The sequence below is a fragment of the Rattus rattus genome, chromosome 18 (genome assembly GCF_011064425.1).
Source record: "Rattus rattus isolate New Zealand chromosome 18, Rrattus_CSIRO_v1, whole genome shotgun sequence".
NCBI classification, from domain to species: domain Eukaryota; kingdom Metazoa; phylum Chordata; class Mammalia; order Rodentia; family Muridae; genus Rattus; species Rattus rattus.
Window position 1 is genome coordinate 24,741,836 of NC_046171.1, and position 26,009 is coordinate 24,767,844.

Genomic DNA, 26,009 nt, shown 5'->3' on the forward strand with positions numbered 1-26,009 from the left:
TCTGATTGTAGAGAAGAAGAAAGTCCAAGTCTTGCTATTATGTCTGTGATGAGGACTTGGACAACTGTGGTTTTCTGTAATAGTCTCCGACTGTTTTTTGATGAAGGGTGAAGACTACACTTCTCTGTGGATATAAGAGCAAATGTTTATAGATTGTCATTAGGGAGTATGCTGGCTTAAATTATTGGTTGTAAATTCTCCTCCAATAGCCATGATTTCAACTAGCACTGAGTAGTTGGCTAGGTTTCCAGTCCCAGGCATGGTCTTTCTCTTGTTGAGTGGATCCTAAGTCCAATTAGAGGACTGTTGGTTACTGCCAGGGTATGCGTGCCACTACTGCACCTTTAAGGTTATTGTTTTATGCTGGTTGTTGATATAGTTCCTGGGTCATAGCTGGGTAGGACTGTTGGCTGCCTCCCTCCTTTGGAAACTTGCATGGCACCTGCTGATATCATAAAAGCTAGTCCTTAGGGATGAGGCTTTCAGGTCAGGGGTCTCTGGGCCCTGTTTATGAAGGGCATGGTGTCTTCAGCACTTAGGATTTACCTTCTACCTCTGTGGTTGGGGTGTGTAACCAAGAGCAACAGCAAGAGACTGGGTGTTTGGGGAATTTCTTGGAAAGCCCTGGCCAGCAACTCAAAAAGAAGGCTCCTATGTCTGGTATGGAAGGTTTTTTGTTTAGCTGGTCTTTGACCCTTGGAGGGAACATCAACAACCCAGATGAGAAAAAATAATCATTAAAACTGAATGTGTGTGTTTATAAATAGTTACATGGAGGTTGGACCTTTTTGATTTTGGTTTTGTTTTATGTGCATGTGTGCGTGCATGTTTGCAGGCGTGTGTGTGTGTGTGTGTGTGTGTGTGTGTGTGTGTGTGTGTGTGTTTCTGTATTGGTAAATAGTTAATAGTATGATTTACTGTGGCTTTTTTGAACATCTTTAATGTTATTCTACCCGATTCCCTCCTTTTTCTGTATTTCTTTCTCACTCTTGCCTCCTTTCCTCATTTCCCTGTCATGTCATTTGTACCCTGATGGCTCCCTTTTATTCCCCTTCCCATCTTCTATATTTACCCCCTTCCCTCTCTTAGGGCCCTGCTCCCTCTTCTCACTTCTCTGACCAGATCACTGGTACCCTATTATTCCTCTCTGTTATTCCCTAGTTTCCCTATTCTAGTAATGGTTCTGTTTTAATTTCCTGGTTTCTGTAGTTACTACAGGCTATGTACTCACATTTAAAGATTTGGAACTAGGAGTCTATAATGAGAGAGAACATGTGATTCTTGTCTTTCTGAGTCTGAATTGGTCACTCTCGATCTGTATGGGTCCATCCATCTACCTGCAAAACTCATGATTTAATTTTTCTTTTCAGCTAAATAGTGTTCCATAGTGTGTGTTTACCACATTTTCATTATCCATTCATGAGTTGTATGTAGGACATTAAGTTTGTTTCTATTTCCTAGATACTGAGATTAGAGCAGCAGTGAACATGGTTGAACAAGTATCTGGAGTATGATGTTGAATTCCTTAGTCATGTCAAGGAGTGGCATAGCTGGGTCATATGTTAGATTTATTTTTAGCTTCGTGAGTATTCTTTACAGTGATTTCTATGTAACTGCATGTAACAGAGGGGCTACTGCTCATTATATAGACCTAAATGGGCCTACATGGACCAGGGATAGTTCCATACTTAAAGCATCGCTCAAGGTCAGATATGTTATTGGAACAAAGTTCCCAAGAGTGTCACCGGTGTTCCTGAGGGAACTATGAAGAAGAATGAGAGACCTAGGTCTGAAATGAAGTCCCAGAGTACCACTGGTAGATCAACAGGGCTCTTACCTTCTCTGTGTTCAGCATGGAGAATGGCCAACTTTGGGAGGGAACATCAATGATGGCCCTCTTGCCTGCCAGAGTTCAGGTTGAAGAATAAGAAAAAATGTGAGATTAGCACCCATAAAGAATTGATTAGCCAATAAAGAGTTGAGGCAAGACCCTTTAACCACACAACTGGAATGAGGCAGCTTGAGAATGTGGCTCTAGATGAGGTGAGGTCTCTTTGGGTATTATATCTGTCACTATACAAGCTTAGCAAACTCAGAGGGCAGAGTGACTCTCAGAAAGACAAAGGAAAAAGAAGATACAGGAGACAGAGAGGAGAAGCCTGGCAAAGAAGAGGCCAGATGGGACTACACCCTTCCAGAGAGACCTTCCTGAATTTCCGCATCAGAAGTGTAAGAATAGAATTTACAGAGGAAACAAAGGATGAAAATTCAGACCACCCTTAACAGCAAGAGGGGCATCTCAAGAGACAATGGCACTGTAGCCAGGGCAGCATGACTGGAATGGGGGTTTGCAGCTAAGGCTAAGGAGTGGGCAATAGGGTCTCACAGGGCAGAAGTAAGCTGCTGTTTTCTAGATGAGCTAAAATTTGAAACTACAGGGGACAGGAGGTCTCCTGTCTGTTTCTGCAAGTGCTGGGTATCTAGGGCTGGGGTCAGCTGCCTTTCTTTTGCAACCTCTGAGAGTTGTACAAATAGTTGACTTCCTGGAACTCTGAACCCTTAGGCCCTTGGCTTTAAGAAAAGAGGGACTTAAATCCTTGTAGCTCCAGAGTTTGGCAACTGATGGCCCATCCCTGATGATTTGCCCAGAGCCTGCTTCTCTCCTAATGAACAGGTCTTCACGAATCCCACCTACGGTGGTTTGAATGAGAAATGTCCTCCACAGGTTCATGCATTTGAACACTTAGTCTCCAGTTGTTGGCACTGTTTGGGTTTGTTATGGAATGTTTGGGAGCTGTAGCCTTGCCGGAGGATGTCTGTCACAGGGGATAGGCTTCAAAGGTTTATAGCTTTGTCCTGCTTCCTGCTTGCCTGCGCGCTCTCTCTCTCCTCCTCCTCCTCCTCCTCCTCCTCCTCCTCCTTCTCCTTCTCCTCCTCCTCCTCCTCCTTCTTTCTCTCTCTCTCTCTCCCTTCCTCCCTCCCTCTCTTTCTGTCTCCCTGTGTCTCCCTCCCCTCTCCCCCCCCACTTCCTGTATGTGGATAGTGACGTGAGCTCTCAGACTCCTGTTCCTGTAACCTGCTGCCGTGCTCTGTTCATCTCCATCATTATAGACTTACTCTATAACTCTGCAAATTAACTCTCCCTTCTACTTGATCATGATATTGAATCACAGCAACAAAAAGTAACTGAACATCTATCTGAGGACTCAACCATTTCTGCTGGGAACTGCATGACCATTAGCTTCAGTGTGAACCCCAAACTCTCCTTAGTTCTTGGGGCCCAACCTGTCTTGCTTGTCAAGAGAAGCCATGGAACCACTGCAGTTTTCCTACTCATCAGAACACATACTCCTTTCTGAGTTTCTGGTCTGCAGTATTGTTAGTGCAGACTTTTTTTTTTTTTTTTCAGATTTATTCATTTATTATATATAAGTACATTGTAGCTGTCTTCAGATATACCAGAAGAGGGCATCGGATCACATTACAGATGGTTGTGAGCCACCATGTGGTTGCTGGGAATTGAACTCAGGACCTCTGGAAGAGTAGTCAGATGCTCTTAACCGCTGAGCCATCTCTCCAGCTCCTAGTGCAGACTTCTACAGGGGACAGAGGCTGGAAAGCTCTAAGGTACCATATTGTTCATAGGATTTACTCATAAATGCTTCCCTCCCACGAAAAGTGGAAGGGAGGTTTTTCTTTGTTTAGACCATAGTGCTAGATTCCTGAAGATGCAATTGTGTAGGAACAAAAGACACATCAAGGGACTTACATCATCATTTAAAAGTCACTCCCGGAAGTGGTTCTTTTGTTTTAAACAAGTAGGCTTTGACTCTCCTTACATATGAAAAGAAAAGACCAAAACCCTGGAGTGTGTCAAGCAGTTTTCTTTGTTTGGATGTGTTCTACCAATTTAATTAAAGCCAACTTCTGCCTTCAGGAAGTCTAAATTGTCCAGGGCATTTGTGTGTGTGGCTATCTTGCTTTCCTATAGGAAGGGCTGACTTAGCACAGCCAGCCAGCACTGTCACCTGCAATGGTCACCCACACAGCAGAGCCCTGAGTTCATTTAGGAAGTCATTTTGTGTGCTCGTTGGGCAGTGACAAAGTACACTCTGTACACATCACTTCCTGAAGAATTCTTGGATTGCAGCTGCAGTGGCCAGCCATCCTTACTCAGCCCATTAGTGCAAACTGCATTTCAGGTGGCATTGCAGTCCTTTCGAGTCATAGCCCTGTGACTTCTGATAACAGGGAAAATAAGTTTTTGAGTCCTGCCAGTGAACTGGGCCTGCTGCAGAGAACCATTCTGGGAGTAGAGCAACATTCCTCAAAGTCCAGACCTTCCAGCCTGAGTGCTGGAGCAAATTCAAGATCAGGTGACAATAGCATCAGCAGTAGAACCAGGTAAGAAACTGCCCGAAGCTCCATTAGCCATCTTTCCCAGGGCAAGCTTCGCCCTAGTGTGTTGGTCCACCTCTCTCTGAGTCTAGCCTCACATGGCCTGGGTCCTGGGGTTTTTCCAGTCGGAACCCTAGCAAGAGTGGAGGAGCAGCAGTGCAGTGGGTTTCTTAAATCCCTGCTTCCCACTGGGCTTGAAATAAGTGGAAAGTTAACTATAAGTCAGCCCTGTAAACCTGGACCCACTCCTGCTCTTCAACTGCAATCAGCTTTCCTCACGCCTCAACCAAAAACATCCCTTCTCCTCAGACTTGAGACTTGGGCCTCCCATTTGGATGTCTTGACAATAAACTCTCTTTTGCAAAACTGCTTTTAGTGGTTGACAGAGTGGACCTGGTCAGTAGCCAAGTTGCTTCAGCTGCATCCTTGCTGTGATGTGAATAATTGTTCCCTGGTGATTGGTTTTCAGCTGGTAGTGCCATTTTGGGAGGTGGCAGAGCTTAAGAAGCTGGGGTCCAGCTAGGGGATAGAGGTTACCTGAAATGTTGCTCAAACACTCGTCCCTGTCGCCCACCCACTCAAGGCCTGAACCTAGCTTTCAGTCTGTACAAATTAATTCTGACATAACTCATGCACCGGGAGGTTTGTGTTCCAGAAACTCTGAGGCCATGGGATTAGATAGGTGTCCTCCAAGGGTGAGTTCCGAGAAAAACGACCTCCTCCACCCTGTATCCAGAGTTCCGAGAAAAGCCACAAAGAACATCTGTGGGACCCCAGATATCTCCTTTGCCCGCTCAAAACCTGCTTAAGTTTGAATAAGCGCGGGGACCAATCATGTATTGCCCCGCATCCTTTTCCTGATCCTTCTCTAAAACCCTATATAAACCCTGTGCTTTTGTGGTTCGGGGCCAATTCCTCTGCCTCCTGTGTGAGGTACGTATTGGTCCAGAGCTCTGCCCGAATACAGCTTGTTGGCGTTTGCGTGGAACTCAGTCTCTTGTCGTTCTTGGGCACCGCTCCTTCCTGAATTGAGTAAGACTGAGGAATTCGGACTTAACATACCAAGGGAGGTGGGCGGCCCTTACAGTTATCTCTGGCCTCTGTCTCTGACTCATGATGTTTCTAGTCTACCACAGGACAGCAGCCTCTGCCCTACATCCTGGCTCATGATGCTCTGCTCACAACATATAAGCAGTCATTTGTGGAACCCTTTGGAACACTGAACCAAAATATGTTGGCTACGTTAGATGATAAAGTCCATCACCTTTATCCCAGAGGAGAGCAGTCTCTCCGAGGGCCGCCTTTCTGCTCTTCACTCCTTAAGGAGCTAGCACCTCCTGCAGCCTGTGCTTCTGAACCCTGTCCACACCAGAGGTCCTAAGCTGACCCTGCCTGGCTATGCCGCTTGTGTTCTGTGGGACCATGATAGAGTTAGTGTAGCCTCACTCCGTTCCAGCAGCCTCCTCTTTTCCCCAGGGTCACAGAGGGAGGAGTTCCCACCGCAGTGTGCAGGACCAGCCAGAATCCCTTCTGCTCCCTCAACACCCATTTTGCTAGGAGATGGAATTGAGAATTGTCATGACTGTTCCTCTGAGCTCACTTTGGCGGTTTCCTCTGTGTTTGAGAAACTGTCCCATCCACCCTTCCCATTGTGTGTGTGTGTGTGTGTGTGTGTGTGTGTGTGTGTTTTGTCCAGCTGTAAGGTGGATATGTACTTTTCCTACTCTGTCCCTCTCTGTGATTCCTGGGAAAGGCAGATGCCTGACAAACACCATGATTTCACATCAGTTCTGGTAGAAGGAACCTGTGTGCTTGATTTCTGTCCCCAGCAGGATAAGAAATTGTGGTACTAATTGACTAGATGAGAAAATGTAAAGTCACACCACACCTTTAATCCCAACACTTGGGAAGCAGCGAAGGGCAGATCCCTGTGAGGTTGCAGCAAGCCTGGTCTTTAGTGATCTTTTAGTTTTTCCGATATTGAATTGTAGGCCAGCTATGGCTACATAGCAAGACCTGTCTTGAAAATAAACAAAAAGATAAATACATGACTCTTTTAAGGTGAAATGAGAGTGTGAGTGTTAGAAGGAAGGAGGTGGCAGGGATGCTGTAGAGCAGGTATAGAGAGCAGGACAGCCATACTGGTCTGTGTGTGAGATACAAGACCAGAAGCATCTTCATACAGCTGGATGTTGGCCTTCCTGCTGCTGTAGAGAAAATCCTCACCTTTGCACATTTCTCTTTCGCTCTTCCTTATAGGAATGGGCTCTATTGCCTTTTTATTCGAATCCCTCTTTCATATGGTGGTACAGAAGCAGATCTTAATCTACCATATTATACAAATGTGATAAATGCTAATGTGATCTTTTAGTATTTTTCCCTTGAAATAAAGTCTCATACGCACCATTTGTCATAGAAATGCAGTGGTGTATATAAAACTATTAACTAGTCCTCTAGCTTTGGGTGACTTGGCCTGAGTAAATAATTTCAAATAAGGATATATGTTAAAAGTGCTGGTTGTGTTTATAGCAACGTAATTTATAACTATAAAGATTCCCAAGAACTTGCTACATATCTGAAGTTTAATAATTCACTTAGCACACAGACTTTAGCAGAGTAAGATGACAGTTGTTGGGATACATGGAGAAAGCAGGCTGAAACTGTTAAATACAAACAAACCTGCAATGTTACACACTTGGAATCCAATGATACTTAAGAGGCCACAAGTAGAAATCTTTTGGTGAAGCATCCTGATTATTGAGGGCCTTCATATAATAGGTGCTAGGGGCAGGAACGGAGTATCAGTTAGTGATCTGGCACCCATTTGGGGCTGGCTTCCCACTTAGGGGAGGTTGGGGGCAGAACTGCACATCTGGTCACTGACTATGGGTCTGAGAGCTTGCATTCACAGGGACTCGGCAGAAGTTAAGTTTAACCTGGTTCTATTGTAGATCTGAGCACCTCTAAGGTGTGTACTCTGAGAGAGGGTCAGAGTCAGGAGCAGTGTGGGCTTCTGAGAACACAATACATTTTCCCTGTGAGTAGCCAGGTAGAAGGTCTGGTACTGTCCACCAGGTCCATGTCTTCCCAGCTGCAGTGTTTAAGATCTAGACCCTACAGCCATGCCTGTAACTACAATTCCTCAGAGGTCAGAACTGACCCACATTCCATTATATTGATAAATTTGACCATTTGGTGAAAAAAAATACAGAGCAGTAACAATGGGGTGGAGACATCCAAGTAAAACCATAGCAACCTTGAGGTGATGAGATGTTAGGGTGGGAATGGAGCCAACACCTACCTCCTCCATCCCTGGGCCACCGTGTTTCCTCCGCAGTGTATCATCAGACTTCATATCTGAGGACCAAGTCTTCCTAGACTCATCTCCACCCAATGAGCTACCTGCCAGTGTGAGCAGAGGCATGTCTTGATTGTGTGAAGTTCCCTTCCTGAAGAAGAGTTCTGATAAAGATACATTTGACACACAGTACCACTGAAGATGCCGTCTCTGTACTTGTGCAACCCGAGGCCATACAACCCTGTAGGAATTGTCCCAAATCCTACTGATACCAAAGCTTTAGGTTTATAGGCCAATGGCAGCTTGGACTTGAATTTTATTTGTGTGGTGTACTGCAACTTTGAAGGACTCTCTTATCCATGCTGTACATTGAATTTTGAATTGCAGATGAATGTTTGGTTTGTTCTTAGAGGTCAGGTTAGTTCACAGCAGCTGTCTCTGGCATTTGGGAAATGAATTTAAAGACCAAAGTAGGAGCCTTGTACTTTTCATGCAGTGGATGCCATGATCTTAGGCCAAAGAGACTGCCTAGAGACCGAGTCTTCTGTGAAAGAGCTACAACTTTGCTCTGTGGAGCTGAAGATTCTGTGTGCCAAATTCCTCTTTCCTTCTGTACTGACACTAATTCTCCTGGTAGTGATCATGGCAAGTCTTCAGGTAATCTTTGTTAACCAGATACTACTTAGAAAAGTTTGCAGTGAACTTACTAGTTTCCAAGCCTGAAAGAGCAGCCAACAATGCTGTGTTATAGTGAACATTTATTGAACGTTAATGCCAGAGGAAGTGCTTTGTATTGATTACTTAATTCATTCACTAATCCCCAAAGAACTATATTATTGTCCCATGAGGAAAAAACCTGAGGCATAGAGAAGAAGCTTGCCATTGCTGTCAGAAGGGGGAAGATGAGCCTTGCTGGAGATGCCAGTCAGCAAGATACACATGGGCACCAGCACACAGGAGCACCAGCACACAGGAGTATCATCAGCACACAGGAGCACCAGCACACAGGAGTACCAGCACACAGGTGCACCAGTAACAAGGAGTATCAGCACACAGGAGCACCAGTACACAGGAGCACCAGCAACCTGCATTCTTAGAACCTTGAGGTGTTTGTAGGACTTGGTGATGTAATATTAATATGTTCAGGGAAATAGATTTTCACCTTATCTCCACACTAGGATTTTAAAAGTTAACGCCATTAAGGGAAACAAAAATTTTGATATTCTCAAGCATTCAGACACCAGACAGTTTTGTACCCCTGCATTGAGTAACTCCCCAATTCTTTGGATACCAAGAGGATGTCTACAACTCACTTGTAGCTGTTCGATATTGGTAACCAATTAACAAAGTCTTACTTCCATGTTCCTGATTATTCACCCCCTCCTCGTGCACTGGTGTAGTCTCCTTTCTTACTCTTGCCTCTGTTGGACAACTGATTTGCTTTGCAAATAGGATAAGCCAGAAACAGCAGGGAGCCAGTTCTAAGCCCAAGCCTCCTTCACACATAGCACACAGGTGCACCAGCACACAGGTGCACCAGCACACAGGTGCACCAGCACACAGGTGCACCAGCACACAGGAGCACCATTCAGATGGCCTCCGTCCTGCTCTTGGCCTTTGGCTTTACCATGATGAGCATTGTGCCAGCTCAGGTTCTCCACATGGTTTGTGGAAGAGGATGGAGGATGATGGAGCAGAGCTGCCCTTGTCAAGGTTGTCCAGCAGAGACCTGAACACAGTCTGGACAAGTTCACCCCACCGGCTCTTACTGACCCCAAAGTTAGACTGAGAAATGATTGTGCTCCAAGATACTGAATTAGGGACAGTGACAGAGTTTGTTTGTAACTGATGGTGGCAACATGGAAAAGAATGTCCCATGTTGTCTTCACATGTTCCCCATATATGCTTGCCCTGTTAGTGAACACCTCCCTGCTCAAACACGTTACATACCTCATTTATGGATAGCCACATCCCCAGAGTCTCATCATACACAGTACAACACCCAGTAGCCTTCACTCATCTCCACTCATACTGCCCTACTCATAAGAATTCACAGGGTGCCAATCTGTAGGTCTCCTTTTTATTTAGTTTATTGAACTTGTAGAAATATAATAAGTTACATAAACAGAATTATATAAAATATCCACAATTAAGACTTCACTAGCTAAGGTCCTCAGATCTAGCTCGAGTGTTTCCTAAATACTTTTAAGTACTGACAGTTTTCAGACAAAAAAATGGCAGCATGGAGTTCCAGTAAGAGTCACTGTGGTCTTGGTTCAGAATTCTACAGCATGGGCAAAGCTCACTGAAGCAAACCCTTCCTGGATTTATTGCCAAATAAAGTAAATGACGAGGGACTAGCTCCTCTAAAGCAGCAAGCTGGGAGTCAATGAAACAATGATGCTGGCTGCCTCCAACCTTGAAACCTAATAGGGTGAATGGAGGCTAGCCCACACTGCTGGCTGCAGCTGCCCATTCTTCAGCAGAATGACAGTTGGAGGAGAAGAGCCTGCTGTCTTAGACCTGCACACTCATCACAAATGACATTTACAAGTCTAATTAAGGGGAAGCTCAGTGTCATTATAGAAGATCAGAGGTAAGGGACACTGCAGGATCTCAAAGAGGAATTAAAAGGACAATTAAGCAGACTATTTAACTTGCAGGATATAGAAAATGCCTTCTAAAAAACCAGCACAGACAGACACAGTAAAATGATCATATTAAATATTCAGGACCTAATTATGGTCCTCTCACAGTATGGTCTATATTCTGTGGTGGGAAATTGCTTGATGGTTTTAAACATACAACTGATTCCCCTCCAAAGCCTTTGTTCAGTCATATGATTTGTAAAAACAAAACAAAACGAAACGAAAACAAACCCAACAGCCTTCTAAACCAGAGGCTTTATCCAAAGGAAACAGTCTCTGCACTCCAGGAGGGAGCCCAGCAGCATTAACTTCCTAGCTTGGCATTAACCCCCTGCCTGGAAAGTTTCCTTGGCTTCCCATTTCCTGGCAGTTACAGGTGTAGTAAGAGAATCTGCCTGTACAGTGCCTGTTTATTAGCTCTGTAAATGTTCTGTCCTACAGTTGCCCTTACATGAGCATGGCGGCTGTGAATTTCCCTCGATTCCCATTTTGTGTGGCCACCCACACTGTAATTACCCCATGGAGCTCCCTTGGCCTCTCCTTTCTTTTGCTCATCCTATGCTCACCAGAGCTTCAACTTGCCTGACTACAGACACAAAGACCAACCTCTCATTCGCAGAAGAGAAGCTAAGTCTGGGGGAGGAGACAGACGCTTTGGATGATTCCACCAGGGTCCAGGATTCCAGGTCCCAGCTCTGTACTGCACCTCAGGCTGCATCACCTCTCACTGGCTGAGGATGCTGTGTCTGAACTCGCACAAGCCCCACCCACAAACCAGGCATGACCAAACTCTTAGCAAGTCACCATTTCACTGTCTACTTAGAACACACATCTGTTTGAAGTAAAAACAGCCTCACACATTATAACTACTGTGCCTGTGAATGGTGCTGGAGGCCAAATCTGCTCTCACTTTTGTCTGGACAGATATGCCTTGACTGTCCATACAGTGAGTTCTTTCACTACTGACTGCAAGGCTTGTACCATTGTGGGTGACTGTAAACATGGGTCGTTACCCCTGAAACCATAGAACAAGCCAACAAACCCTGTTCGGTCTGAAGCAATGCAGAAGTGGGATGTCTGTACTTTGTAACCATTTTACTAAAACCTTCACACTAGTTTCTTCATTAGGATGCTCCCATTTTCAACTTGAGACACCATCACCCTTCTTATAACTTTTGCTACATTACTTTTTAGCATCCCCTTATTTGCCTAGTGATGTTTGGTAACATGGTCTATGCCATGCCCCCTGGCTCTCACTAAGTGCTTCCTTAAAAGACAGGATCAGATTCTTCACCTGTGTCCTCACACATGGTTTGGTTCATTTGGGTGCTCAGTGAGCTCCTTAGGGCAGCCTAAGGAGTGCAGTGACCCACCAGGAAATGCCTTGAACTCTGACAGTCCGATGGCATCACTCACAGCTGCCATGGCTTCATTGGGTCCCCATCTGGTCCCAGGGAAGATAGTCCAAGGCAAACTCTTCAGGATGCAGCTGGGGGTGGGGAGGCAGGGGGTACAACCCCAGCCCACTCCAATATGTCTGCACACAAGGACTCCACAGCATCCAGCCTCTCGATCTGGACCAGCTTCGTGAGCAGCTCTGGGATGCTGTAGCCCGCAGTGCTGATGCGGTCAAAGAGCTGCATGCCATCAGTCATGCCCCCAATCTCATCCCTCTTCAGTCCAAAGCTCTCGGCAAGGTGGCGCCACGTTTTCACGACTGCTTTCTCAGAGTTGTAGGTAGAACTGAGCATTCTGCTTGTCTTTTCAAGGCAATCAAAAGGCAGCTCCGTGGGGCTGAGACCTACGAGAGGAATTGGTCAGTTACATGTCACAAACGGAAGCTCGATGGGACCTCAACACTGAACACCTAGCAAGTATTTAAAAAAAGAATTCCCATAAGTCCTAGTCTCTTCCAGAAAAGAAGGAAATATTGCCCAATCTGATACCAAAACTAGACCAAGACCCATATTCTTAACAAAATATTGACAAATCGAATTCAACAATAGGACAGAATTGTTTACCATGACAAGGGCCAGGGATATACAATTCTGGCTCAGTATTCCAAAGTCAATGTGACTTCTATGTTAGGTTCAGACCTAGTACACTGCTAAAAGCTGAGGTCAGGACCAAGGACTCTGCTCACACAGCTCATATGTGACATCATGCCAAATCAGAGAAGGCAGAAAAGGAGAAGTACACACAGATTAGAAAGGAATAAAACTGCCCTTGTGTGCATAGACAGGTCATTTATGCAGAAATTTCAAAAAAAATTTTCCACGACACTGATGTACATAGCAAAAGAATCTCTCCTGAATTATGGTATGTGAGACCAACTTACCACTGAGTGTATACTGTATAATTCAACTTTCAAAAGTATTTTTTAAGTGTGTTTCTTATGCACATAGGTGTTTACCTACAAGCATGTTTGGGTACCATGTACATGCAGTGTCCATGGAGGCCAGAAGAGGGTATCAGACCCTCTGTAACTAGAGTTAACAGATGGCCATGAACCACCATGTGGGTGTTGGGAATTGAACTCAGGACCTCTGGCAGAGCAGTCAGTGCTCTTAAGCACTGAGCCATCTCTCCAGCCCCAAATTTGACTTTTACAATAATTTTGCAATGACAAAATTATAGCAACAGAGAACAGATTAGTGCTGCACTGGCGGCTGGAAAACAAGAGATTTCCCTGTGGTGGTGGAAGGGGTCTCTGTCTACTGTGTTAACATCAACATCTAGGTTGTGATTTTTATTGGCTTTGTGAGCTGTTACCATCAGGAGAAGCTGAGAGAAGTGCACCCAGGCTTCGTCCTGTTACCTTACCAAGTGGTAAGAATACCACAAGCCAGATGGTGGTGTACACCTTTAATCCCAGCACTTGGGAGACAGGTGCAGGTGGATCCCTGAGTTTAAGGCCAGCCTGGTCTACAGAGCAAGATCCAGGACAACCAGAACTGTTACACAGAGAACCTTGTCATGGGACGGGGATAGAGTGGGTGGGAAGAATATTGTAATAAAAAACTTTAAAACAACTGGAGGTCATAGGAACATTAGGATCTTGAGGAAGGGGGAGCAGGTTGGGTAGGCAGAGGTAGCGAGTATTAGTATCTTCATGGGAGCCAAGCCATACTGGCTTTAGAGACTCAGCCTTAGCTGTGTCTTATTACTGTGGCATTAGGAGGCACACATACCTGGGCTGTCAAGGAGCACCTGAGGGCACAGGCTTGAAGCCTCCACCCTACAGGACCCACTGGAGGGCTCTTCTTATGGTTGAAGTTTTTATATTAATTTGAAAGCCACAGTCCTGTGGGTTTGATCTTTCAAAGCCAAGGCATTCTTTGGAACAAAGAAAAGGTTGGGGGTTGTTGGAATGTAACTCCCAGACCATATTCTTCTGGACAGCCTACAGCACCCACCATGCCAAACTTGATGAAGCAGGCTGACCAGGCATGCACTTATGGAGCCGTGCCATGTTTCTGAAGGCAGCCAAGGAGAATACTTGGCCCTGGAATTCCTGCTCAGTGGTTATTTCAGGCCAAACAGAGCATCTAACCAGTCTGCCCCGGCTTAGGGCCTGCACCACAGGACATGAGTGGCAGCATGTGACTCTCTCCAGTCCCAAGGTTCAACCAGACCAGAGGTGTGTGGAGAGATACCAGCAAGGCATGAGGCAGGAAAGTCCCCTGAGCTCAGCAGTGAGGAGTTTATTTCAGGGTGAATAGAAGTTACTTTAGGACCTGGATTTTGTAGCATGTAGGATTACTGACTGGAATGTTTATGCTTCTTACCCAGTTGCTTTTTACCTGCCTGCTTAAGGCAGCCTGAACTTGCTGCTCTTGTGACTGCTCTGGAAGGAGGAAAGAGCCCTCCAAGATCAGTTCAGTGTGCTGTGTGAGGCTTAAGAGGGTAGGTAACAGCTTCTAGGCACAGCCATCACCTACATGATGGTTCTGTCAATGACAGAAAACTTTGGCTCTATAGGTCTATGAACCGATGCCGTAGCCATGTTTGTGTTTGTATACCTAATGTTGACACAAAAACAAAATTTCATACCCATGTGCTTCTTAGCATGTGTACCCATCAGACATTTCCAGGATGACAATGCTGACATAGGCACAGGCACAGGAACTATAGGGACCCTTCATTGTGTCCCTATCAACATATACATTAGTCTGTCTCTTGTTCTGCAAGGAAAGCACTATGGGGTGCTTCAGCCTAAACCAGAAACCCAATTCCCTTTCCCTCCACATCCAAGGCCATTCCAATGAGGGCCTCACAATCCTCATCAGATATGGATGAATGTCTTCAATTCTTCACTCAGGAACCCTTTTCAATCCCTGGCTTTGGGTTGGTGGGATTGGGAGGGTATCAGGGAAGTGAGCCCTGAATGGCTTTTTCTTTTTTGTTTTTGTTTGTTTGTTTAAGACAGAGTCTCACTACGCAGCTCCTGGCAGGCCTGGAACTCACTATGTAGACCAGGTTGGCCTCAAACTGAGAGATCTGCCTGCTTCTGCCTCTCGAGTGTACACCACCACATCCAGCTCTAAACAGTTCTCTAGTCCTTACCTTCAACAACACCACACACGTTGGCATACACATCCAATATCTTTTTCCTTCGGCTTTGGATCTATAAAGAACAAGTAAGAGAATGTTCATCTTCAGAAAGGGGAAAGACTGTAGCAAAACTCCAAATCTTCCTCTTTGCTCTGGCGTGGTCCTGATGTCTAGGCATACTTGCTGTGCCAAGGCCTTAAGGAGAGGCAACCCCAAGTTATCTAGAGGAAGAATGTCCCTAGGTTACCATGCAGATCCTATTGTGTACATCAGGGGTGCCATTTGCTTTAAAGGGGACACCATTGTTGGAGCTGTCATTGGTATGTTTAGAAGAATGGCCATCAGATGGCCACCAGGGGAGCCATGCCTGCAGGGGCTAGCAGAGCTATGGAAGCCTCTCTTTTCCAGGGCAGAAAGCTCAGGGCCAAGTAGGCAATGAGTGAGTGGCCCTGGGTGAAAGAGCCCATGCCTGTGGCAGGCAGCATAGATTCCAGGTTCTTTTAGCTTACTGAACCTAGAGTACAGGACCAGGCCAGATCCAGGATCTCAGGGGGGATTTTCTTTACTGACAACAATGATGCCACAAGGTTTGACTGGGTAAGAAGGAGTGTATGCCAGGGCCCGAGAGCACACCCTGTACCACAGACATAGCATGTGTTAGTGATAAAACCCTCTGGGCAGTTCGTACAAGTGAGTCTGTTGCTATGTAAGAGACATGTATATATTATGTATGCACATGCATTTACATTTAGGATATCTAAACCTATGGATACCCAAGACAACTATGTAAAATGTCTATTTGCATAGATCCTGTTCACATTATCATCCCATATACTTTAAATCATCAAGTTATTTCCAATAGCACATGAGCCATTATGCAGTTATTGCACTGCATGGTTTCAGATCAATTCCAATCAGAAGCATGCATCTTTAGTACCTTTTTAATGTATGTTTAATCAATTCACAGACCCCACAGATATATACAAGTGTGTGTGCATGTGTACACGTGTGTGTGTGTGTGTGTGTGTGTGTGTGTGTGTGTGTGTGTGTGTGTAACTGCTTGGGTATGCAAGTTTTTTTTCCCCTGTTCTCTGGCATTTACAATGATTTTTTTTAAACCTTTTCCTTTTTCATCTATAAGCAGTATATTTAAGATAAATTTCCTCTCTTTTTCTTTTTTGACTTGTTACTTTGCCCAGCATCCTAGCTGGGACCTTTGGGGGAAACAGCAGGCTAAGGAGCTTGTTTGATATAAGGTGTCTTGTCTGATGGCTGTGGGTCACTGCACCAGTGTACGATGGGCGGTGTTGCCAGAGCCTCACCCCAGCAGACTTGTTGCTGGCTACAGACTTCTCCCTGGCCAGGTGAACTAGCGACAGCAGGCATAGCTCTGGGGACCCCTGCTTGTCCGGGGCTGGCTCTTCGTCACTGTCCACACTGCGACTCAGCAGCTGCTCATTCTCAGAGGAGGCATCGTTCTCACTGTGGAAACAACCAAGGCACCTGTTAGTGAAGCTCCAATCCAGACGGGCTGTCCCGGCACCATCTTGTTACCCAGGCATAGGCAGCATGGTGCAATGTCTTGTTCCTTAAGCACTTACTACACCTTAGGAGCTCTAGCTAAGGAGACATGAGGTAAGAAAGGCACATCCTGTTTCCTGACAAGCAATTCTGGTACTGAGTGGCCTTCAGATGTCTGCATGGAGTTCCCAAGAAGCTGTGGGTTCTGAGAGGCTGGGGACACCACCAAGGGCTGACGCCTCTCCACACTGTCTGACACCATGGATGTTTGGTAAAGATTCACAGGGCATGTTCTAGATTTGTGTAGTTAGCCCCAGTATGGCAAGTACAACCAGGGGTCTTCATATTAAGTTATTAAGATTAGATGGCTGGAACTCAATCCCTGCCAGGTTTCTAGAGTAACCAAGAACACACAAAAAAAAGTGCAGTTTGGGAAGGCCTCTTGACTAATGGCCTGGTGTTAGAATGAGCCTTGTGGGAGCTACAGAGAACTCCTAAGGGTGGGCAGGGTGGGTAATCATGTGAACCTGGCCGCATGTGCTTCACCCTGATCACAGCTCAGATCACACAAGACCTGGCACCCATGGGTTAGAGCTTATGCCCTTAAACCATTCAAAATAAAAGCAAAACAGTATTTTTTTCAAAGTACTCTGCTTACTTTCTTGCTTTGGCTAAAGAACTTTAGAGTTCTTTATTTGCCACACATTCTATTTGAGTGTTACTGTTAGCACTGAAAGCCATATGCAAACAGAGCCCTGGAGCCAGAATAAAGAAAAAAGTCATGATACCACCTAATACAGCCACTTTGTCATTATGCTTGAAGGCCTGAGAGGGAGGTGGCTGGCCCATCCTTGTCACTAATTCTGGCAGGCGCATGGAGATACATAGTGGCATCTTTATAGTGCACCTCATGGTGCACTTTCCACAGATCATCACATAGCTCCCAAGTCCCATTTCTAAGACCCAAGAGCTGTTTGAAGGGACAAAGGTCATGACCTTGTCTTTAGAGCAAAAACTTAATATTTATATATGCAAAGAGACCGAAGTCTCACAAATTTTCCCCTCAGGAGAAACTCAAGCCATGGGCACATCCTTGTTCATTCACCATCCCCTCTTTGCTAGTTTTAGGAACAAAAAGTCCAGAAAGATGGAAGGGCCAAACCGGGACCGAATGTTACCACACCATACTTAAAGCCCTGCCTCAGCCTTGGCACCTTGGATAACGGGGCTCAAACCACAACTTCCCAGAGTCTGAACAATGACCAGTTAGAATCAAGGTGCTGTGGGAACTATAGGTCCTTTCCAGGGCCTTGAGTAGTCTCACCCCTACTCTCCATCTCAATGTGCAGAGGTGCCTGGGTTGGAAGTATTGAGAACAATAGAATTTTCCAAATGGGTTCAGGCTCTAGACTGGCTTTCCTCAGCACCTGGACCCCATCCAGGTAGCTGGAGTCCTTATTCTCAAGTAGGGAAGACTTGGCAGGAATTCCTGAGTCATTATGGGAAGGTCCTGCCTTGGGTCAGGAAAGAGGGTTTGGAACTCTGCTCTTCTGGAAATTGTCTTCGAAACACTTGAGAACTCTGAACCCCAGTTGCAAAGAGCAGCATTGGGTAGATGGGGCCCTTCCCATACTTGTCTGTAAGGCCACAGTGCAGGGTCTAGCAGAAAGGGGTTTGCATGCTTCCTTGCTGAGAACCAGTGCAAGGACAAAGTCCAGATGACTGCCCAATGGGGACAATAGGAAAGACCTTCCCTCCTCAGTTGATTTTAAGGCGGAGGTAAGTTCTATAACCCAATGCTTGGAAAATATGCTAAAATATGGTCAGGTTAATCTCTTTCCCCAGAGGCTTATTACACCAACCCTTAATAGACGGTTGACACTCTGGGCTTTGGTTCCAGTTTTGTTGATCACTGGTGTGTGATCTTGGTCCAGTTATGGAAGTGGGGATGGCACCAACTGTTACTCTTAGGGGTGTGGCAATACCAATCTTAGGCCTGGGGCTGGGGCTGTTGTCTTTAAAGCAGTGTAAGCACTACTTGCAGCTGTGGGAACCAGACCTGTGTGTGTGTGTGTGTGTGTGTGTGTGTGTGTGTGTGTGTGTGTGCACATGCATACATGCGTGCCCTGTGATTCATGTTGGCTCCTTGGTTTGAAGAGAAGGGGGGAAGGCTCAAGGCATCTGGGAGATTGGGAGTGGGAGAATGGACAGTGGGGAGGAGCAGGTAGGTGTTACACCTGCCCCAGCTCATGTAATCAGTGAGGAGAGAGAAATTCAGTGCTGGTTTACATTGCCTCCTTTGGTGGGAAGCTACTCCCTAGTATTCTTGGAGCATCCTCAGACCTCGTACACTCAGCTTGCCTGCCTGCTATAAGGACCTAGCTGGTAACTCCATTCTTGGGATTGGGACTGTTCAACCTAGTAGTGAGTGTAGGTGAGTTCCTGTTCCACATACCTTTTTGGGGTCTTTGTGGGTGTTGCTGTCAACTTCTGGAATTCACCATTCTCAGGGAAAGTCACCACACTGTCTATAGGAATGGAAGTTGGGGGTTGATGAGAGTTAGCTTGTGGTTCTGAACCTGGATCTCCCTTCCTGTTTCCTTTTCAGTAGACATCCTTTGGTGACTGGGTCCCCATCTAGGGACAGAACAAGTGGGTATACCACCCCCCTCAAAGGACCTGGAGTCAGAGGTGGTCAAGAGGCTGGGCTGCCAGGTTTGAGGACAAGGTGAACATATTCCACTGTCATGCTAGATATTGTGCATGGGGCAGTGTGGGCTGAGTACAAACCTGGGGCCTCTTTTTTCTCCTCATGTGTGTTAGCTGGGGCTTCTGCACTTTTTCCTGGGGACTGCTACAGCAGGCTGCTTGAAGAAAAAGAAGAAGGTTACATTGAGCTCCCTGGCTCTCTCAGAGAAGGTGACAGAGTGTTGGAATAGGGATGTGGGTGCAGGGATCTCACCTGGAGCTGAAGGCTTAGTCTTCATGATATAGAACATGATGATGAGGACAATGGCTATGGCCATGATGAAGATCGTAGACATGGCAATAATCAGGGCGGTGGCCAGGTGTCCTTGACTTGAGAGCTCTGCTGGCATCAATGAAAGGAGGATAAATGGTTTTGTCCTCCAAGCCACAGCACCCACCAGGAGACCCAATCACAGGACTGCTTCCATGGATCATACTTGGCCCAAGGACCTGGCCCCCAGAGCATGTGTTGGCTGCTAGGTCAGAACCACTCATCAGCTTCCCCAACACTGTCAACTGGGCTTCTGTGCATTATACTCGAAAGATCAGGATGCAAAGCAAGAAGCCATTCCTGGGTGCTCACTCTTAGTGTCACTGCCCTGAGGTCCTGAGAGAAGGGTAGAGATGGGGATCAGAGCGGCCCATGAACAAGAATCTGTCTTGGGAGTTCAGGCACTTCCAGGCAAAAAGCCACCCCTCCGGCTAGAGGCCACATTCCTGGTTTGGTTTTCCTTGGCACCTTATCCTCAGAGTATTAACAAGAGCCCCAGGGTAAAGCAGGCTAACTGACCCAGCAACTCCTACTGTTTCCACTTCTGCTGGCTGCTGCTTATTTTTGGAGCTGTCTGCTCAGTTCCGTGATGGAGCTTTGGACGTGTGGACTATCTGAAACCTTCCTGTGGTTCTCCAAAATAACTAAACGGGGCACCTGGTTCTCATGAAGCAGGATCCAGTGACAGGCATCTAGTGCTCTGAGCCATCAGAAGGATGTGCAGCGCTGAGAGCCCATTGAGGACACTCAGTCTCCTTGATGTTATCTGGTGTGGTTATAACTGTGGGTGTGGGTGATGGTGTCTTACGAGTCCCGGTGCACGCTATTCCCAGGCTCTGGGGGAAGTGAGGTGGACGTCTCTGCCTGTTGCCCTCAGACATTGGGGGTCGGGATGTATCAGGCTGCATACTGGCTTTGAGGGTACCCCAAGCTTCATGGAGACCCAATCCCAAACATGCTTAAGAATCAGATGGCATTAAAACCACGGAGTAACTCCTCTCTGAGTTTTATGAGTCTCTATGAGAAGGGACGGGCCAGCTCAAGGTCTTGCACTGAGAGAAACTTAGGTGGGGGTGGGGAGAGTGCTCCTCAACCATCATTTCCATTTCTTATGAGCTAGGGAGAATAAAAATCATTGGAAATGAGTATTAAAAGTGTAAATTACTATCGACACTGACTTCTGACTGTCACTTCCCACCCTGCCAAGGTGGCTAGAGTACCAGGATACCATGGAATAGTAATTCTATATCAAGGTTCTGTCACATTAGGGAGTGACAAGAGGCAAAGGGCTGTGTCGTCATTGCTGACAGCTCTCCCCTCTCCCTCTTCACTCTCAACTCTTGAGTTCCACAAGACTCACAGCTGAGTGCCTTCCTCACCTTTGTGAGCATGCTGGAAGGGGGACAAGGTGCTGCCGCCTGAAGTGCTGGAGGAGTGAGCTGAAACCCCGGAAGTGGCTCCCACACCTGTGAGGAGAACAGATAACCTCAGAGATCTGGCAAAGCATGGCCTTCAAAGGCTGGAAAAAAAGGCACTGCAGTGAAATGAACCAATCTGGAGCTCTAGACTGTATTGCAAGGAGTGGGGCAGAGAGGAAATGTTTAATGTCCCTAAAGAGTATTCTGACATCTTAGAAATTATTTTATTAAATGTATGTGTATATGTGTGTGCACCACATATGTGCAGGTGTCCGCCAAGGCTCGACGAGGGCATTGGAGTCCCTGGAGCTGGAGTTACCAGTGGGCATGATCCACCCAGTATGAGAGCTGGGAACTGAACACCAGTCCTCTGCAGAAGCAGCGAGCATTCTTACCCATGAGTCATCGCTCCCTCCATAGGATTCTTGTTCCTTACATAAAGACAGCTCTGCCTCATCCACCCAGTTCACCTACAAACTGAGACAGCTTCTGTGCACTCTATATGAAGGGTAGCACATGTACATGAGAGCATTTTAGGGGGACTAATACTTGATTTTTTTCAACTATGGAGAGCAGAAATATGTTCTTAAAATCTTTTCTAGTTATAAAAGTTTATATCTTCATTACTAAAAATCTGGAAAAATAAAGCCCCAAGCAGAAGCAGAAGGAGCTAGCCAAGCCTCACAGTAACATTCTCAGCTCTGACGTCCTTCCTTCTAGGATTTCCTCCAAGATTCCAATGGTGGCAGCTCAGTGGTGCTGGCCTTGTGCATGCTAGGCCAACACAGCACCACTGCACAGCACTCTGAGCCTAAGGCGAGTTTTTAAAATAGTTTCAACCAACCCAATTAAGAACGGATGTGCTCTGCTCTCCTCCTTAGCCACGGCTCGTTACTCTCCCACCACAGGGAAAACAAGTCACCAAACAAACAAAACAAAAGGACGGGCACTGTAATGCTGGCCAGCACTAGGAGGCAGAGGTAGGCAGATCTCTGAGTTCCGGGCCAACCTGGTCTACATAGTGAGTTCCAGGGCACTCACAACCTGGTCTACACAGAGAGACTCTGTCTCAAAAAGAAAAGAAGGAAATACAACAGAAAAAAAATGAAAGAAAAAGTGTCAAAGAAAAGAAAAAGGAAGCCGATTTGCTATCAGACAAACCACAATACATGTTTTTTTTTTTTTCTGATAAATAACCTTCTTTAAGTCAAACTTGAGTTTTTCAATTGATAAAAAACAATCGGGGTTGGACCATAGCTCAGCAGTAGAGGCAGAACACGCAGATCTCTCTCTCTCTCTCTCTCTCTCTCTCTCTCTCTCTCTCTCTCTCTCTTCCTTTCTTTCTTGTCCTTGATGGTTCTCAGTCCTGCAGAGGTTCATATAGTAATCGTGTGCTTTCTGAAAAGCAGCTATAAGCCCAGATGGAGCCACCACCAACCTCCCTGAAGTCATGTCCTTCCCACCCACCCCAGCCAGCCCATAGAATTGGTCTAGAGGGTGCACAGGGTCAATCCACAGCACCATAGGGCTTGAGTGAGGAGTAAGCAAGGACAGCAGTCTGACAGAGGTTCTGGGAGGCAGACAGGCCTGCAGTGTGGAAAGCCTCCTGCCATCTGGCTTGTGCCAGCCCAGGAGCAAGAGCCCAGTCCCACTGAAGTGGAGTGCGCTGCCTGATTAGCTGACAAGCTCTCTCAGTACATACCCGGAAGTGGGAACTTCTAGTTCTCTGGAAAGTTAGTTATACCAAATGATGTTTTGCTGGGCACACAGAAGAAAGGATGTCTTGCTAAAGCAAACACGTGGGAGACTGTTTTCCTGAAGCAGACACAGGTGAAAGGATGTTTGGATATAGTGGACACGTGAAAGGATGCTTGACAAAGGAATATAAATATGACCCCACAGACAGTGGGACACAGCACTGAGCATTGGTTTTGTTTGCTCCACCTCATTAGTCTTCACTAAAGAAAGACACACATATATTGGTTCGCCTTATATAGCATTCTTGAACTCAACTTGTGGTAAACTCGCCCAAGAACTGCTCAAGAGGTTCCTGAGGTAGCTTGCCGCTTCTGCAGCCTCACCTCAAACTGGTTGGTGAGCGTGGATTAACTACAGCTGCCTGGTGTCTGTTTGCTGAATGGACTGGACTGTAGCTGTTGTTTCGTGCCTGGTGTCTGCCGGCCTAGAGGACTGTAAGTCATATTTGGTGTTTGCTACAGGACTGAACTGCTGCCTAGGAAGATTGAGCTCACCCTCAAGAACTATTGCTGAACAGGTCCATTTCCCCCATATCCTAATAACTTTTCTCTTCCACTACCTCCACTGGGTGGTGGGCTAGAAGAGAAGTTGAACCCTTATTAAAAGTAGGTTGCAGAAAATGTATGCCTACAAAATCCTGTGGATAGAAGCCAGATGCTTCTGTTTCCATCCTTATATCTAGTTCAACACATAGAGAGATGGACAGATAAACAGTATGGAGGTACAAAGGCTATCTGAGGACAGGCTGGAGGTCAATTTCTGTGCATCAGTGAGGTGCCAAAGTACTCAGAGGCTAGCTTGTCCCTCAACATTAGACAGAAATAGAACTACGGTGTAGTCAGGAGAATAGTCACTTGCCCAGGGAGGATAAGGTCTCTCTTCTTCATTCTGGGGGAAGACTGGAAGCTTTCTTGTGGCCTATAGGCTCCAAACTTATGTTCAGCCTTTAAAGTTTATATTTGGGGGTAACTTAGCAAGGAACTGCTGAGGGAGTCCCTAGTGGTGGCCCTGTCTACTTAGCTATGCCAACCTATCAAATGGCAGGCATTCAGGCTGTGCCTATCCTTGCTCACAGACCCCACCAAGTCTCCTGCAGGTTGGCAGTTGCTCCAGCCAGCTAAGGCAAGATCCAGGGTTCTGCCATTTGTACTTTGCTGGGAAACCAGCCATCACATGTCATCAGGTGGACTGTCCTGACCCAGCTTTGAATAGAAATCTAATTTCCTTTCTCTAAAGCAAATAGGGCATTGCAAAGGAACGGGTCTGTTGGTTTGGTAAGGGGCTCAAGTGAGCTTAAGATATGTGGACAGAGGGAGAAAAAAAAAAGCCAAGGGCTGTGTCTGTGGATGCCAGCAATCTCTGTCTTTTCTTGTCCCTTCTTGCTAGGACTTGCAGACCAAGGCAGTGACAGGGTTGGGGCTGGGATGCAAACACACCCAGGCCTATGGTCTAGAAAGAACAATGAAGGAAGTTGGTGAGTACAGACTTATGAAATGCCCCCGGACCCGGGAGGACTGGTTACATGACATCGCCAAACACTGGTGCAGGCTGCTACTTGCTAACAGCATCTTCTCCGAGACGGGGAAGCTACCTGCTTGGACCAGCTATACCTTGCTCCAATATACTGGACATTCCCCAAACTGAACTCCAGCTGGCATTAGTGGAATACCCAGACTGCACAGGCTGCAGGAGTTGCCCAGTGTTCTCCAGCCAAGGATGCTCTGCTGAGTACATGAGAAATGGGACATGGAGATGAGGTATGACAGGAAGGTAGAACTCTCTAAGCCAGAGGCTGGAACCAAACCCTTCAGGTCCTCAGGACCTCCATCCCTCCTTTTCCAGTGGCCAACCTCAGGGTCCTTCCAGAATGTGCAGGGCAGCAGGCATTTCCCTCAGGGGTCCTGAACTGACAATAGGCTTCAGAATCAGAGCTGGCAAGAGAGAATGGAGCTGTTGTTTCAGCAAAGAGAGAGCCGAGGCGACTCAGAGCAAATAAATGCATGGGTGCCTGGTTCTTAGTGATAATTCTGTTTCAGGCAGGTGGAAGGAATGTTCTTTATGGAACACAAAAACAAATTCAATAGTACTACTCTGAATACAGTAATTAAACAACAACAAAACTACCACCACCTCTAACAACAAAACAAAACACACCCCCATATCTTCTTTGGTCTTCTTGTCCCCAATTCAGGGTCCTCTACTTCCACACGAGGGAGGTAGGGTGTGAGCAGAGCAAGCCCCAGTCCTGCCCATCCCCAGGCTGACCTCAGACAGGTATGCTCAACTGCCTAGCCATCATTACACACCACAGAGAACAGTGGGGCGGTCAGGCCCCGAAAGACAACCTAGAAGAAGCAGTGTGCCAGGAGACTGGGCAACCGGGCACTGGCAGGCCTTGGTAGACAGAGTCAGGCCCCTAGTAATGACTTGAGGATGCCCCTGTTGTTCCACAGAATGCTTGGGAAATTCCCCAGAGAACAGAGACACCTGCTCTCCATTATCCCAAACCCTTGAAAAACACACACCAGAATTATAGATGTACGCATGCTAATCTTACGAACACACTCTATCATGCTGAGTAAAGTGTGTGTGATCTATGTGTGGGCAAAACTTGAGAGAGAGAGAGAGAGAGAGAGAGAGAGAGAGAGAGAGAGAGAGAGAGAGCGAGAGAGCCAGCCCAGAGAGCTCAGCTATTGCTACCCTTCACTGCACATCTTTCAAGCCATGGGTCCACAAACGATCCTACCCTACAAGGAACATGGGTGGACACAGAAGCTATATCGAATCCACACTGTGCATCATGGAAGCACAGCCACATTGCACTTCCCAAGAGCAGCATGCTAGGCTTCCTGCAACAGGCTGTAATCTGGTCTGATGCTGACTGACTCTGTACCATCAAGATGTCTGGCAGCTAGGAATATCCCATACCACCCTGTGCCCTCACTCCATAGCATTTGTTCCTCCATAACAGTCTCTCTGGGTTGTCAACTGCAGATGACCTGAGTGATAACGGCTGGTAAAAACTGACGTTCCAGAAAGTGGTTTCTGCTCAGTCCATTACCAGACCAGACAGTAGGGACAGATGTGCCTAGTTCACTCTGAATTCCCAGTCTGGCTGCAGCTCAGCTCACCTTCCTTGGGGACTTAGAGAGCTGTAAGCACCAGGCTTAGTGGAGTTCTACCTCTGTTCAAAGAGATGATGGTATATAAGGAGCCTTTGAAGTTGTTAATCCACACAATTTACAAATGTGCCAGTGTGTATTAGAGGTTGGCTGGCATTCTCCACAGAGCATAAACAGTTTGGATTTTTAAGAGTGATTTGGCTATGTGGGTTGTCAAGGAGGTGCCCTCAACCCTGGCATTGGCCACACACCCTGGCGGTGGATCTGTGAACG

At 46.5% G+C, this 26,009-nt stretch overlaps 2 protein-coding genes across 4 annotated transcripts in view; one reads left to right on the plus strand and one right to left on the minus strand.

Annotated features, from left to right (window-relative positions):
* P4ha1 (prolyl 4-hydroxylase subunit alpha 1) overlaps positions 1 to 26,009 on the plus strand; it is a 1,160,453-nt gene that overhangs the window by 673,638 nt on the left and 460,806 nt on the right. The window lies entirely within an intron of this gene.
* The window catches only part of Edar (ectodysplasin A receptor), a 28,348-nt gene continuing 13,581 nt past the window's right edge, over positions 11,243 to 26,009 (minus strand). The window contains 8 exon segments of the mRNA XM_032888357.1: positions 11,243 to 12,145; positions 14,911 to 14,971; positions 16,221 to 16,380; positions 18,875 to 18,947; positions 19,210 to 19,269; positions 19,272 to 19,283; positions 19,382 to 19,507; positions 20,818 to 20,904. Of these exon segments, the coding sequence (XP_032744248.1) occupies positions 11,823 to 12,145; positions 14,911 to 14,971; positions 16,221 to 16,380; positions 18,875 to 18,947; positions 19,210 to 19,269; positions 19,272 to 19,283; positions 19,382 to 19,507; positions 20,818 to 20,904 (902 nt within the window). The 3' untranslated portion in view covers positions 11,243 to 11,822.